This window comes from Podarcis liolepis, assembly GCF_965112155.1.
Source record: "Podarcis liolepis genome assembly, chromosome: 3".
In the NCBI taxonomy this organism is placed as follows: domain Eukaryota; kingdom Metazoa; phylum Chordata; class Lepidosauria; order Squamata; family Lacertidae; genus Podarcis; species Podarcis liolepis.
In genome coordinates this window covers 78,836,294-78,851,745 of record NC_139557.1, presented here as the reverse complement: position 1 = coordinate 78,851,745, position 15,452 = coordinate 78,836,294, and the positions used below count along the sequence as shown (strand labels likewise).

The following is a 15,452-nucleotide window of genomic DNA, read 5'->3' as shown; positions in this document are numbered from 1 at the left end:
TTAGATGTATGCAAATGATGGGCAACCTCATGGCAAACAACACTCTTTTCTTTCAGTAGTGGTAATATGTAAGTTTATCCGCATAACCCTTATTTTTCTAATTCTCTTTTTGAGTTGTGATATTTGTGGGTTAGCCCCACACTTTGTAACACAACCCAAGCACCTTTCTGTTTTTGGGATTTTTCAAAGTCTTTGATTTCAGGTTTTTATTATCTCTCGTTCTGAATACTATAAAAAAGTCTACCCTCTTGCCTTCACATATCTCAGCACAAACCTTTAATTTCTGTTTTGAATCATTCTGTTCATATAAACTTGTTTGCTTGTTTGTGTGAAGTACTTTCCTCCATGGATTGCCTTCAATCCAGAAGGTAAGAGACTCAGGCCTAGGGGACAAAAGTAGTCCTCCAGGCTTCTCTACTTAGCCCTCTGGACTATCCTCAGGCCACACCTCTTACCAGTGCCTTTGCCTGAATGGTAGATGTCCTTGAAGTGATAATGCCTCTTCCTTGCCTGGATGGAGGATAGAGAAATGTGGATGGGTGAAAAAAACCAGCCATAGCAGATGTCATTACGATAGATTATTTCATGATTACCTGCAATTTCACTGGCTCGGGAAGTTTCATTTGAAGGAGTCCTTCTTCTGGGACCTTCTCTCCTCCTGTCTCCAAATTTAGTCCATCTGCAATTAATTCTTTTTTTGCTATTACTCGAGTCTCATCCTCATGGACTGTGTCTTCCTTAAAAACACTAGGTTCAATCAGCTGCAAGATATGCTTCAGGTCTCCATTATGGAAGATCCCCATTATGAGAAGAGTGTAAAAAAGCTTGATCAAAGGAACAAAGAGAAACTCAGTAGTTCCACCTACTGGATCTCTGACATGGAGGCTACCTTCTTGAACTGCCTCCGTCAGCATCTCTATGGTTTTAGTCTTCAATATTTCCAGAGGAAATTCAGGACTGTACTGATAACACTCATTGTTGATTCTTACAAAACTGGGAGAGGAAAACTGCATTCTGGGCCGTAGAGAAGTGCTGAGTCCTATGCCAGGTAGGCCGTGCTTTTTGTTTTCATCAGGGAACAGAGTAATGCTCTTAGTCTCATCTGTCATGGGAACAATAAATTCATTGTTCATCATCAGCCTTGCAGTAGCATAAGTACTAAGATGAATGTCAATTAGAAGGTCATAATAGCCGGCACGTAACAAGCCCGGCATATACTTGTTCTCAATTGCATAAAGAAGCTGAGACTCATCCACATGGCTGCACATGGCATGCGCTACTCGATTATTCCCAAGAGCACAAACAGCTGAGTACAGTCTGAGAGTATGGTAGTGGAATTTCAACAATTCTTCTTGTTCTGACAATTCTAAAATGTCTATAGACCTGTGGAAAAGAAAGTTTAATAATAACTTCACTATCTAGGAAAAGTGAAATGTTATTTTTTTATAAAAATCACTGAGAACGGGTCAACCCGCATGAGTATGAAAATTGTTGCTTAAGTGAAATGAAAATATACTACTGTTAGAGATGCTTACATTTTTTTGTTGCAGCTCCTACTTGTATTAAGTAGGAGCTGCAACAAAAAAATGTAAGTATTTTTTACCCTGATCTTCAGTCAAAAAACGGTTTTCAGAGTGGTGAACAAATAACAGTAACAAGGTGGCCTCCATCATGCTGCTCAACATATCAATATGACCAATGAAACAATGGGGATCAACTTCATTCCCTCCTCCAATTATGGTGTTTTGAAGTTGCTTCTCCCTTTGGCTGGCTCCCTTAGATAACTCCCCGCTTGGCTCAGAATGCTGATGGACAGATTCAAGTTCTGCCAGTTGATGGTGACAGCAGCTGAAGCTAAACAAAGGCTTCTGAAGGACTGAAGAAGTGTTTGTCCTAAGGAAGTGACAGAACATGGTGCTGCTCCTAATTTGTTGAGGGGGTGAGAACTGCTGGCTGTTTTGGGTCCACCCACCAAGCGTCTAGCAATGACTAGAAATCACAGCGAGGAAGAAGAACACCATATTAAAAATTCAAGGCACCCAATGTAGTCTGCAGGCAAGTCATTTAAATGAGACTAAGATGTTATGCCCCTGTTCCTCAGGAAGACCATCACAGCAAGGGGAAAGCTAACCTGCTCCTATCCTATCCTATCCCATCAACCAGAGGAGGAGCAATTGCAAGGAGCTTTCCCCCACTCTCCCTGCCAGAAGGACCACACTGCTCCAAATTCCAGTTGCTCTGAGACTTCAGAACTAATGAGAAGAGTATTCTAGTCCCATTCATTAGCCTGAGGACTATGGCCCATATGGCTGTGTGTGTATTTATGAGGTGCGGTGGGGAGTGTATTATTCAGAATATTTTGACTGAAAGGGGAAAACTTCAAAGGGCTGTGTCTAATTATGTCCGTCAATTGCTGGAAGACACTTTGATCCACTGGAGGCTTTCAAGAGCGGAACAGGGAGGAAGGCAATTTTCACTTATTCCCCCTCCCATAACCTCCTGCACTCCATAACTCACCATATCTGGTCAAGAGGGTTGGGGGATGCTTTGGGACAGCATGAGGATGTGGGTGATACAGTGATGCTGTAAATCAGCAAATATCACCTCCCTCCCTGATCTATTGATGTACGTCTTCGCTAGATCAAAGATCCTTGGTCAGTGGAGAGGCACCATTTGATACATCCCAAAATTAATAAAGTACAGAAACATAAAGCTCCGGAAATATGATTTGTCATTGCATGAATGTCACCATAATATCCCACCTTGATTTATAAATGCAAACAAGGAATACCTGTTTTCCTCTGGGATGTGAAGTGACATGAACTGCAAAGGCTCCAGGCACTGTACTGACCAGCCCTGACGTTCACTGATCCGTGATATGTCAACTTTCAGAAAGTGGTTTGGTACTCTACTCCAAAGCACATGTGTCAGAAACTGAACATGCAGACGGGGAGGGCACTGGGGGACTGGGTTTTTGTGCTCACTTTTGAACAGGCCAGCTGACAATGGCATTACATTCTGGAAAGAGCAAGGCAGAGTTGCAAAAATTAAGACTCCATACAAAGCAAACATTATGCATGACGAGTCTACAGCCCCCCCCCCTTCTGACTGTGCGCAAAAGGCTTGTGGTTCGCTTGGTTTCCTGGGAGGAAATATACAGCTTTCATGTGAAGACTGACAACATTTATGGGTTCCATGTTTTTGTTTTTATCTTATTATAGAAAGACTATTGAATATACTGTTTCTTAGTAGCATCCTCCAGAAAAGTCAAGGTTTGGGCATAAAGCTACCTAATAATTGAAAGGGAACTGGAAAAACAATCCCCCTCCTCCACGTACAGTGGTACCTTGGGTTAAGTACTTCATTCGTTCCAGAGGCCCGTTCTTAACCTGAAACTGTTCTTAACCTGAAGCACCACTTTAGTTAATGGGGCCTCCTGCCACTGCCGGAGCACGATTTCTGTTCTCATCCTGAAGCAAAGTTCTTAACCTGAAGCACTATTTCTGGGTTAGCAGAGTCTGTAACCTGAAGCGAATGTAACCTGAAGTGTATGTAACCCGAGGTACCACTGTAGTAATTTTATGCTTCTGTGAGTAAGTAGGAGGAGAGACCTCTCAACACTATGTGATACTGTTTCGAAGGTTTATGAACTCAAAGAAAAACCCCAATATTACAAACATTCTAAATTCAACAACACAGCACAGGAACAAATGGTTTTAAAATTACCTTTATTCTTCCCAATTCAAATTGGAAAACATTGGGGCTTGTGGCTTGTGCAAATACTGCAGGGAATAATTTAGTGCTTGGTTCAACCTAAATTATGAACAAACAGAAATGCATTATAATTCAAGATGATAAGTGCATGAAACAAACACAGCTGAGGATGAAATTTCTGGGAATGGAAATTTATTTTCCATGAATACTCCATTATTATTATTATTATTATTATTATTATTATTATTATTATTATTATTATTATGTCTAGTTGTCTGTTCTTGAACAAGTGACAACCTAAGAATTACCTGATAATAGGTGCTTAGCTCTTTGCCATTAGCTGTGAAGGACAGGACACCAGTTGCAGCATCAACCGAACAGCCAATCTCGAGCCCATTGTTATTGCGCCCTTGCCCGGGACTCATGCTCTCACCAGCGCATACCATATAGCAGTTGCTGCGTTTGATGCTGTATTTCAAAAGATGAGCAGCATATGAGATACTGTGGAAGCTGAATGTTGCAAACCAAGATCTCAAACTCCACTGGGCTCCAGTGTACACATGGGCACCTGCATGCATAGGGGCTACATTATTCTAACTATGCACTTATGTCCTACTAGAATCATTAGGAATTCACACACCCTTCACTTTCAAGGGCTTGCATCCAATGTCCTAGTTCAGATCATAATTCCAGGCTTCATAAACCATGATTAATGAAGCTGGGAAGCAGTGCTGAGGCCAAAGACTCCTCTCTCTCCCTGTGTGCCACTTGTGCGCTTCATTTCTTGCTGGTATTAAACCAAACTTCCCTGTTATGTCGAAAGTGGGGAACTCTAGCTTAATGTCAGCCAATAAGATAGCATAATAAACCCAGTTATTACCTAGGCTTGTTAATTAATATTAAGCTAGAGCTCCCTGTTCAGACATAATGAGGAACTCTGGCTTAGCCTAAGTCAGAAATGAAGGGCTGAAGCAGCACATAAGGGGATGAGAGGGGATGAATGACTGGTCCCAATGTTTGTTCCCAGCTTTTATGAAGCCTGAAATGATCATTCAAACTGAACTGCTCTCTATAAATGTGGAGTAATAGCACAGAGCTACATTTAATGTTCTTTAACTACAAAAACAGCAGTCAATATTTTTCACTACATAGACAGAGAAAGGGTTCTGCAATTTACGTTCCAAAGGCTACTAAGTGTATTTGGATCACAGTTTGCATTGGATTGAAAAAAATTAAAAACATAAAGCTTCACGAAGCCCTTTACGGAAATAACAAAAACAGAAACATTACAAATCAACAGAGCATCCTTAGTCTTATAATGGAATCACTATGATGCACAAGTTTTGATATCACATAATTCCGATCTAAAGAGAAACAAAACCAACCTCTCATGAACTTTCCCTTTTTCATCTCCTAGGGTTACGGTAACAGTACGGACTCTATCCAAATCAAAGCTTGTGTCATACTGATGGAAGTCAGATGTAATCCAGCCCACCCAGACATTAGCAGGTTCTTGTCCAGGAAAGATACGCACAGAATAATAATACTGTCAAGAAATTTAAAAAGACCCAAAATATTAATTTTCCATTTTGAGCGAGAACTTCCTTATTGCATAAAAATCCAAAAATGACTCATAATCAAAAACCTATATTGTGTTTTCAATTTCATTTTGTCCTCAAACAGCCCCTTCTTTGACCTACTGGTCAGTACAAATTTTTAAACACGCATCTTTGTAAATTGGTTGAATGGCATGGTCCTGCAATGTTTTTTCTAATATAAAGTAATTCCATGTCCTGCATGGGATATTACTGGTAGCACTGGCCAATGTGCTTCAACTGTGAAAATACACCATTAAATAACTTCAGTGAAGTTGCTATGTGATAGTAGATTGACTTTAAATATCCATATTGTGTTATTTATAGACACCATTGACAAATATGGTAATGAAAGCATTATAAAAGCTAAATACAATTATTATAGTAAAAGCATCTGTACAAAACTGGGTAATTAACAGCTTTGAAATTAACACTGATAATTTGGTGAGATAAGCATTGTACTTGACAAAAAAATCTGTGTATATATTAGGGAGAGAATGTGAGGAGGACATAATGATGGAAACCCACACCAGATTTGATTAAAACAGGTCTCAAATGTATTGGCTGCAGATTCCAGACCTTTTGGTGTTGCATGGACAGCCTAATCCTGCCAGGCCAATTGGTGGGGAAGGAATGAAGGCTGCTTTATGACAGCTGATAGTATAAGCCACTCTCTCTGCTTGCCATCACCAACCTGGGAGTGTGGACAGCTATGAGCCCCTACTTCTAAGACTGCTTAAGGGCACCTCACTGGGTCCATCAGGGAACTCACCCCTTGGTTGTGGTGCTGTCCAGTGCCTACAAACTAGTCAGCTAGTTATCAACACTATAATAGCAAGCATATTCTGGTCCAAAAGGTTAAGGGAAACATAGCCCTTGGGATCAGTACTCAACCAGAGGCTCAAATAAACTGCTTCTCAGCTTAGCTGTTGGCCAAAGGTAAAGGTAAAGGGACCCCTGACCATTAGGTCCAGTCATCGTGGCTGACTCTGGGGTTGCGGCGCTCATCTCACTTTATTGGCTGAGGAAGCCGGCGTACAGCTTCCAGGTCATGTGGCCAGCATGACCAAGCCACTTCTGGTGAACCAGAGCAGCGCACAGAAACGCCGTTTACCTTCCCGCTGGAGCGGTACCTATTTATCTACTTGCACTTTGACGTGCTTTCGAACTGCTAAGTTGGCAGCAGCAGGGACCGAGCAACAGGAGCTCACCCCGTCATAGGGATTCGAACCGCCGACCTTCTGATCGGCAAGTCCTAGGCTCTGTGGTTTAACCCACAGTGCCACCCACGTCCCAGCTGTTGGCTATCATCTAACAAATGAAGGACAACCGCAGAATATCAAGTAGCACTGGGTAAGAAGAAAGCACAAGTCATTGCCCAGATTGGCTCTGAATCTAAAGTCATCAGCAGGCTGGTGTTGAGTGAGGGATTGCAAGAGGTGACATGGCTAAACAATATTACATCCTTTCGTCTTTCTCATCCCTCCATGCTAAGTAGAACACGGTAACTCCACTAAAGGTGGGAAACAACCAGCTTTGAAAGTCTACACATCGAATAAAAATTGAACCCCAGTACATTTTGGTTCAGCCTTATAGTCAACACAATATAGCAATGATGAGCTAATAATAATAAATAAGGTTATAATTTAAATGTAATTCAGTAGCTGCAGTTCACGGATAAGCAGTTTATAGTCATCAATAAAATTAAAGAATGGTGCCTATGATAATTTCAAGCTGTTTATGTACTATCATAATAGAAAAAACATGGCAATTATCTGAGAAAACACAGTACAAATAGTAACACTAAGTTGCCATACTGTAGATGTTTGCATTAAGTAATCATAATCATCTCTTTCATCAGCTAGGACATCTTCAGTGAGCCTTGCAGAGTGGCTTGAGCTGTAGTCTGGCTTCGTCCTTCTCAGCATAAATCTGTAATATATCAAAATATTTGAGAGAGAATAAATAACCATTTTATAATTTCTGGATACAATGGTTCGATAAACATAATACTAAGTGCTCCATTTGATAAAATCTGTTTATGAGTTTATCAAACCTAGAATATGAAATATTTTTTTTAAAAAGGCACACAAACAGTGCTTAACCAAACTCCCCATTATTCAGTTTAATAATACGTCCTTCATAAATCTGCAGGATAACATACCCGTTTGAGTAATTTAGGCATACATTATCCTAGAGATTTGTGAAGAACATATTATTAAAATGAATAATGGTGTGGAATGGGGGGGGTTGCCTGAGCACAGTTTGCTCACCTAAAAAAAAAAATTAGTGTTGCATATATTCCAGTTTTGGAAAGAAGTCTTTAATTGGATAGAAGTCTAATAATCAAGCCATGCCCTGAGTCACAGAAAGATCTTGCTTCTCTGCCCCACCCACCCTAAGCTACCATCCCACCCAACTGTCTACACCCATTACCTGGCACACATTAAAATTGGTGAAGCCTTATAATGGGAACCCATGGCACTTATGCAGAAACACTGCTGTTGCCCTCCTAGATCAGTTATGGGTGGAGGTTAAGGATGCTGAGGAACAACCAGGTGTGGGGACAAGTAGGGAGCAACTGGGAGGGAAGGAGGGGGGGAAACTGAGATGGAGAAGACAGTGAAGTGACCAGGGGCAGAATGGTGGGGAGGAGACAGAGAGACTAATGTGTATTTGTGTGAATCGCTTGGGGTGCTGGGAGAGGGGTCACATGTGGGGAAAAAAAGAGAAAAGAAATAGTTTAGTGGCTGGGAGTGATCCTGAGAGAGAAAGGAGGAGGGAGTGTTGTATTTCAGAATGGATAATCCTGAAATAGAGGGGGTGTGGGGGTGATTCTAAGAGAGAAAGGGGCAGGGTTGGGGATGGGTGATCCTGACAAAGAAAGAGATGCTGGATTTGAGAAACAACCCAGAAACAATATTTGAAGTCTACACTGAATTATCCAGCAGCAACAGGCACTGATTCTATGATGCAGAGGCAATTCCCAGAGAACAGTAAGCAGGAAATTTGCATGACCTTGAAAGTAAACAGCGTGGTTAAAATACCACAGAGAGATCAAACCACTTGACCTTTGCTTGAGGCGTGAAGGTTTCTCTTGTGTGTAGTCTTTATGATTATTGAACTCTGATTTTACAGCTTCTTTTTCTATACGATCAGGTACAAGGTGACCATGAGCAGTCTTCATAAGAACTTCAAAGTCAGAATCTGCATCATAATCATCCAAGTCATTCTTTGGTCCAAGGCGGCTGGAACTGGGCACTCCTCCTCCAGGCATTTTAGAGAATACTTCTGCACATTCAATAGGCATGCTGAGCCGATAGAACATGATTTCTGTTTTACTATTCTGAGAGCCAAAGGACTTCTGTGTGACCTTCAAGCATGGGGAGCTGTCCGCAGTACCATCTATTCTTGTAACCTACCAAATGCAAAAACTAAAATGTAAAATTAATGAAAAATGTAAAATTGAATGCACATTTACTTGCATTCAAAGGTTTTTAATAGCAAGTAAATATTAAAATATTAAAATATTAATATGAACATCACTGATGCATTTATAACAAGTTTGCAAGGTAAGATTACTGTTAGTACAAGCTGCCCATTAGAGCATCAACAGTACAATTAAAAATTTAACCCTCCAACAGTTGCAAAAAGCACTTTAGTAATCTAATATTTAGGTAAAAATACAGCAGTCAAGTCTTGGTTTTAAAAATGAAAACTGACTTCCTTTCAGCCCAGCTGCATCTTTACCTGCCTTACACCAGACATCATATACATCATATATGTGTAGGGCAGGTGGGTGTGGCTTGGCTGAAACTGCCTCTTGGGCCAAATGGAAAATCATGTGGGTCTAATTAGGCCCACAGACCAGAGGTCCCCCACTGCTGCTTTGTCTTAACCCCACAATGCTTTAGGGGATAGATCCCACACGGATATATAGACTACGTAAACTTTTCCCAACTTCATAATCTAGATCCGTCTTTTTCAACCTTAGGTGCCCAAGTGTTGTTGGACTACAACTTTCATCATCCCTAGTTAGCAGGACTAGCAGTCAGGGATGAGGAGAGTTGTAGTCCAACAACATCTGAAAGAAAATAAAACAAAGAACATCCAAGTACTGAGTGATATCTACATGGCATGGGGGAAAATCTAATTTAATACCACAATTGTTGCTTTATGTACTGGAATGATGGCACAATGGGACTTGCCACTGAAGCAGCCTTTCTCAACCTGTGGGTCCTCAGATGTTGTTGAACTACAACTCCCATCACCCCTAGCTAGCAAGGCCAGAGCTCAGGGATGATGGGAGTTGTAGTCCAACAACATCTGGGGACCCACAGGTTGAGAACCGCTGCACTGAAGGCTTGCAACCCTGCATTAGGCATCGACAGTTTGCAGTAAAATAAACTTGGGGATTGCATCTATGAAAGATGCCTTCTACACTCACTGAGAAGAGAACTTAGCATACTGAATTCCACCAAGAAACATTACAACCATATACAGGTTTATTCAGAAACAGGGATATAGGAGAATTCTGCTCTGAGGAGACACTTTCCACCTGCTCATTCAGGAGTGTTCAGGAATGGAATTCACTGAAGTGAATGCAATGTGCATTTATTCGTATAACTTTTTTATTAAAAAATCTGCAAGCTTTACATAATTAATTACTTTGCTATGGTTCTGCAGAAGAATGGAATCAACACAGGCTAGGATGAATAAATGCCAAAATGAACATTTCTAACTTTGTTCAGGCCTACACAAAAGTAAGTCCCCACTGAGCTAACTCCCTGATTAGTGAGTGCAAAATGGAATTTTATATCAACTCTCTGCCCAAGCCCACAAAATGAACTGAAGATATATCAAACCTCAATATGTTCATGATTTGGTGGTACTGGGAGAAACTGAGGTAGTCTCTTGCTCAGCCATATGGTGATGTCCCTGTTTGTATTCACCGCAAATGGTTCGTAGCCTTCTTGCAAACCACAAATAGTGAAATATTTCAAGGTGCTCACTTCTTTGCCAAAGTTCATTCTGCCCACTTGTGATAATCCCAGGCTACATGCAGGTATCAAGCCTGCCAAAACAAAACAAAAACAGATGCAATCCATGAATCATAAATATTCAAAAATTGTTTTATTTATTTACCCCTCTCCCCACAAGCCAAAAGAACAAGTCTCTGAAATATATAATATCATAATTTTATCTGGATAGGAAAATGCATGCAAAAATATATAAATTCAGTACTCATGTGGAACTCCCTATATTGAAAAGGGCAAATTAGCCATATATAATATCATTCCTGGAAACAGACTTCTCAGCAAAGTAAATCAATGGTGTCAAATGTTCATTGCCACATCTGAATAGAGTCCTGGCTCCACTAAATGCTGTAAAAATACTGCTCCTCAGTTGTATTCTTATAATTTAATGTAAATTGCCTTGGGAATCAGTTGATCAAAAGGTGGAGTATAAAACAAAACTTCTTCCCACATCCATATATCTTGGATGTCTTCTTTTAAGTCTTTCAAATTCCCTTTTGTTGCCATTGGGATAAAACATTGTCAGTAGGGTGGGGGAGCAATTTTAACTTACCATGTTTCCCTTCTTAAGAGAGGAAATCACCTTCTCCAGGTGGAAGGGAGAGCCCACTTCTGACTTCACCTGGGTGAGGAGCTTCCCATCCCTCCCAAAATGAACCTAGCGGGCAGAAACCCTCAACTCACAGCACAACTGAACAAAAGAGGAAGTTGCTGAAATGAACATGAACATGTTCAAGCTTAGAACAAGAAATTTAAGACGTGGAGAGGAAAATTCCTCTTAGACCCTGGACTGCTGCAACTGCATGTGGCTATGAATATAGTTAGGGCCAAAATAAGCAAATAGACTGCTGTCTGGTCTGTCTCAAGAAAAGTAATTTATGCAACTCAACTCAGCCAGCAGCCTGGCAAATCTCCAACACAGGGTGTCCACTAATAAAGGTCAAAGGGGAAACAGCAGCTCTAGTAGAATACAAAGGTCCCTCCTGTGAGGGGGAGCTTAGTCATTCTATAGAATAATTGCAAAGTCATGCAAATAGGTGTGTTCAGTCAAGGTCCGTGTACAAGATAGTCCCAGACCTCGTTCTACCCCATTCATTGATGTAAAATACAGCAGCGACATTGTTCATGGCCATGAGGATGACCTTGCCAAACACTGCTGGGAAACATTTACTATTTATTTACTTACAGAGGTGTTTTTTGTGGAGCTGCTCAGGTGTATATTTTCATTAAGGTCATGTGGATGACATGTTAAAAGACTTTTTCCTATAACAGTAAGACTTGCCACCAAAGCCAGTTAGCAGCATAAAATAGTTTAAGAACTTACTATCACCAGCAAGTTGTGTGCCGTTTATTGCTGGAACAATTATTTTCTCAAAATGTGCCTTATGTATTACGAAAATAAATAAAAACTTTATTAAGAGGAAAAAAGAACTTACCATCACCAACCTCAAAGTCCTTGAATGCTAGCTCGGAACCCGAGTCATCAAGAAGGATTTCTCCATTCAGAGTGAACATCATGGTGCGCTCATTCAAGTCAACCATACAGCCTACAATATCCCCTGTCAGCCAAGAACGGCCAAAATGCTCATTTCCCTGGTGCCACCGTTGAGCCTGGGTAATAAAGGATTTCATTATTTGAATGAAAGGCAATTAAGAGGACTGTGCCTCCAGTGTATGACTAATAAGCATCCCCAAAGATAAATTAACATGCTACTACAATTAATACTGTCATATAGCATTCTGCGAGTAGTTGCAAGCAACTGTTGGACTGCAAATCTTACCATTAGCATTGTGAAAGGTTAACAGTATTAGTGTTAAAAGCATCAAAAGATTTGTAGGGCATATTGTCATCTCAACACAAACAACAGAAGCAGAATCCAAAGAATATCTATTTCATTTGAATAATTATAAGTTCATTGTAAGCCAACTGATTTGCTTTGCTTTTTTGCAAATTATCATTTATTAGTGTGATGGTATTCTGGATGTGCCTGGCGTTCTCTGGTCCATGGGGTCACGAAGAGTCGGACATGACTAAACGAGTAAACGACAACAACAACATTCTGGATGTTGGCTGGCTGGAACTCTGCACCAGAGAATTCATGTTAGTAGTTGAGGATGCACTGCAACATTTTGTTCCTTGACCTATGATTGAGACAGGAGCAGCTGAAGTATGGAAAGTGTGTCAGTTGGGGAGGGGGGAGAGAACAACAGTGAGCAGAGGGAGAGAGACCACTGACCTGCTCAACCCTGACAGCTTAAATATCAGAGGGGAGTAGAGTTGCAGAATACATGCTCTAATGGTAGTCCCCTTCCACCTTGCAGGGACTATAAAGGAATATTTCAGAAGAGGAGGGACGGTAAAGAAGGTCCCCATTCCCTCTTATTTGCTCTCCAGAGCTGATCCTCACCCACCCAGTACATAGACAGAAAATGCTTAGGTACAGAACAGCCTTGATTGGGGAGAGGGGGAAATGTGCTTTAGAAATAACTCCCATTAAGATTAGCACTCATATATATTGTATACACATATCACTGTCCCAGGGTACAGCTCGTGGGTTGCAGTAGGCAACTGGCTCCATTTCTGAGCCAGCAGTTGACTCCTTCCTCAAGTCACTATTTTGCAGCATGACCAGACTCTAGCTCCTGGACTTTGACATTCTAGTACAAAACAAAATAGAACCCGCAAGTCTAAACTCAGCCCAGAGATGGATGAATGAATGAATAAATACGTACCTTGAATCCATCAAAAACAAATGCTTGTTCATCTGATCCAAGCTCTTGATCCGGTTGACAACCTGGCTTGGCCCAACCAACCCTCATGTCTCCTGCGGTCACTACTTCAAACTCAAAATACCACTTTCCTGTTTTCACTGCATATGTCTTCTCTGTTCGGAAGATCCTAAACCTTTCCATCATACCACAGAATACATCTGGTCTTGCAGCTGCAAAATTTAAAATATAATAAACATTTATTTACTTTTTGCAAATAGGAAAGTAGCTGATTGAAGGCGCTTCATCATTGTGGAGGTTCCAGCTTTGCCCAGTTACCCAGGAGCAACTTTCATTGAACACAAAAGGTCTTCATTTAGAGTAAACAAGCATAGGATTGCAGTATAAACTCTTGATAGTGAAATATGTTTCGGATCTAACCATCCATTCTTGACAGCACATCAATGCTTGCTGCGGCTTATGAAACTTGTAGTACAAAACATCTGGAGGATGGCTGTCATAGATGAGCAACTTATAACACCTCACTTGAAAAATGTTGTGTATTAAGAAATCTTGCTTAAGCAGAGGATATGGTACTAGAAAACAAAACGAAAACCAGATCTGAGATAGTTATTAATGCCAACTGCAGGAGCTAATGGGGAAAGAATGAGAACATAAATAAGAAATAATGTTTACAAATTTTCCTTTTATTTATTCATTAGGATGATTTCCTTTAAGAACTAAGATACCATTCTAACTGAATTGGAAACAACTTCCAGCATGGTAAGAAAATTGTCAAAATAAAGGAATCATGACAGAATTGAGATTTGACAGCTAAAGATGCAATCCTAACCCCACTAAGGCCCAAATAATTTCAGTAGGACATATGTCTGAGTTGACATGGTTAGGATTGCAACCTAACATTCTTAACCATACCCAGCTTCCATGGGGCATTCCTAAATTCTGTTAGTATGTAGCACACTTTAAGAATTTGATTTTTTATATATATATAAAAGTTGCATAGTTGTGATGAAAGCACTTGTATTATTGATTTCATGTGCTTATTTTAAAAAGCAGCATTTCAATACCATGGTCTTGATCAGGAGCCTCAAGGTTATAACCATAGCCAATGAGGGTACGAACTGCTTCCCGGAGACTGTCTTTGTTTGATTTCTTGGTGCGATCATCAAGAAGGGCATAGGGCACAAGTCGAGGGTTTCGACGGTTCTTCACATCCTGAAGAAAGATAAAAGTAATTAATTACAAAGTCAAGTTTTAGCAAATTTTATAAGATTTTTTTTTAAAAAAAAATATTGTGTATTAGAAGATCAGGACTGAACCAAAATATCTGATGTTTAGACAAAGAGCAATTAATTGGTACAATCAATATTGTACTTAAAAATTGGGCTAATTCTGTAAAAATGACAAGTATATAAGTATACTACTTATTTAGTGTTTAAACACACACACACACACACACACACACACACACACACACACTTGGTTGTGTGTGCATATATATATATATATGCTTCTTATGAATCAGCTTTCATACTTTGGTTCAGATATCTGAACACAATATATCTGTGTATGCCACCAGGCAGAAGAGGTGTCTGTACAAACATACCACAGTTTTCTTCAAAATATGCACACCTGGGAAAAGATTGAGCTACTTGTATTTTTAAAGGGGGGGTTCCCCTATTTTGTATTGTGATATCTGAATGACATTACAAAAACTGTTTCAGGATAAGCAGTCCTTGCATAATATAGCAGTAGCAGAGCTATTTTCCAAGGCAAAAAGCAAAGCACCAGAACCATTATAACTTGGATTACTGTTTGTTTGCTATAGCCAAAGCAGAGAAACCATGCTATGTGTTAGGCAACCTGGCATGTATGCAAATAATCAAAATAAGTTAATGTTCCCATTTGCTCAGAAAGGGTTCATTTCACTAAAAGGCATTTCTCCGTGAGAAAATATCCTTTTAGTATATGTATTAGAACAGGGCTCAACAACCTTTCTGGATCAGTGAGCACATTTCAGATTATGAGAAGGTGCTGGGGATGCCAGTCACAAAATAGTTACCATGGAAGAATGGCCTAACATAAAATGGCTGCCATAGGAGGCATGGCAAAAAACCAAATTAGTGTACAGTTATTACTATTCCCCCATCCGAATAACTTCATGTTTGCTGTCAGATGTCAACTGTGTTCTGCTGGTTCTGTTTGTGGAGACTGATTCCCCTGAACACACAAACCCCTACACAAAAATGCTGTTACTGTTCCCCAGTACCAGGAAAAAAATATACAAAGTGACCACATCACACGCATTCACACACACACACACACACACACACACAGAGTCACCACATGAATCTCTCTCTTACACACACACACACAC

At 40.3% G+C, this 15,452-nt stretch overlaps 1 protein-coding gene across 19 annotated transcripts in view; it reads right to left on the bottom strand.

Annotated features, from left to right (window-relative positions):
• RYR2 (ryanodine receptor 2) overlaps nucleotides 1-15,452 on the bottom strand; it is a 243,937-nt gene that overhangs the window by 110,054 nt on the left and 118,431 nt on the right. For all 19 annotated transcript variants that reach the window (XM_083496695.1, XM_083496708.1, XM_083496706.1 and 16 more), the window contains 11 exons: nucleotides 14,143-14,290; nucleotides 13,079-13,287; nucleotides 11,782-11,956; nucleotides 10,175-10,383; nucleotides 8,381-8,727; nucleotides 7,127-7,241; nucleotides 5,100-5,260; nucleotides 4,023-4,182; nucleotides 3,727-3,813; nucleotides 2,792-3,018; nucleotides 594-1,383 (listed from right to left, as the gene is read on the bottom strand). In XM_083496695.1, coding sequence (XP_083352821.1) covers nucleotides 594-1,383; nucleotides 2,792-3,018; nucleotides 3,727-3,813; nucleotides 4,023-4,182; nucleotides 5,100-5,260; nucleotides 7,127-7,241; nucleotides 8,381-8,727; nucleotides 10,175-10,383; nucleotides 11,782-11,956; nucleotides 13,079-13,287; nucleotides 14,143-14,290 — 2,628 coding nt within the window. The remainder of the gene's footprint in view (nucleotides 1-593; nucleotides 1,384-2,791; nucleotides 3,019-3,726; nucleotides 3,814-4,022; nucleotides 4,183-5,099; nucleotides 5,261-7,126; nucleotides 7,242-8,380; nucleotides 8,728-10,174; nucleotides 10,384-11,781; nucleotides 11,957-13,078; nucleotides 13,288-14,142; nucleotides 14,291-15,452) is intronic.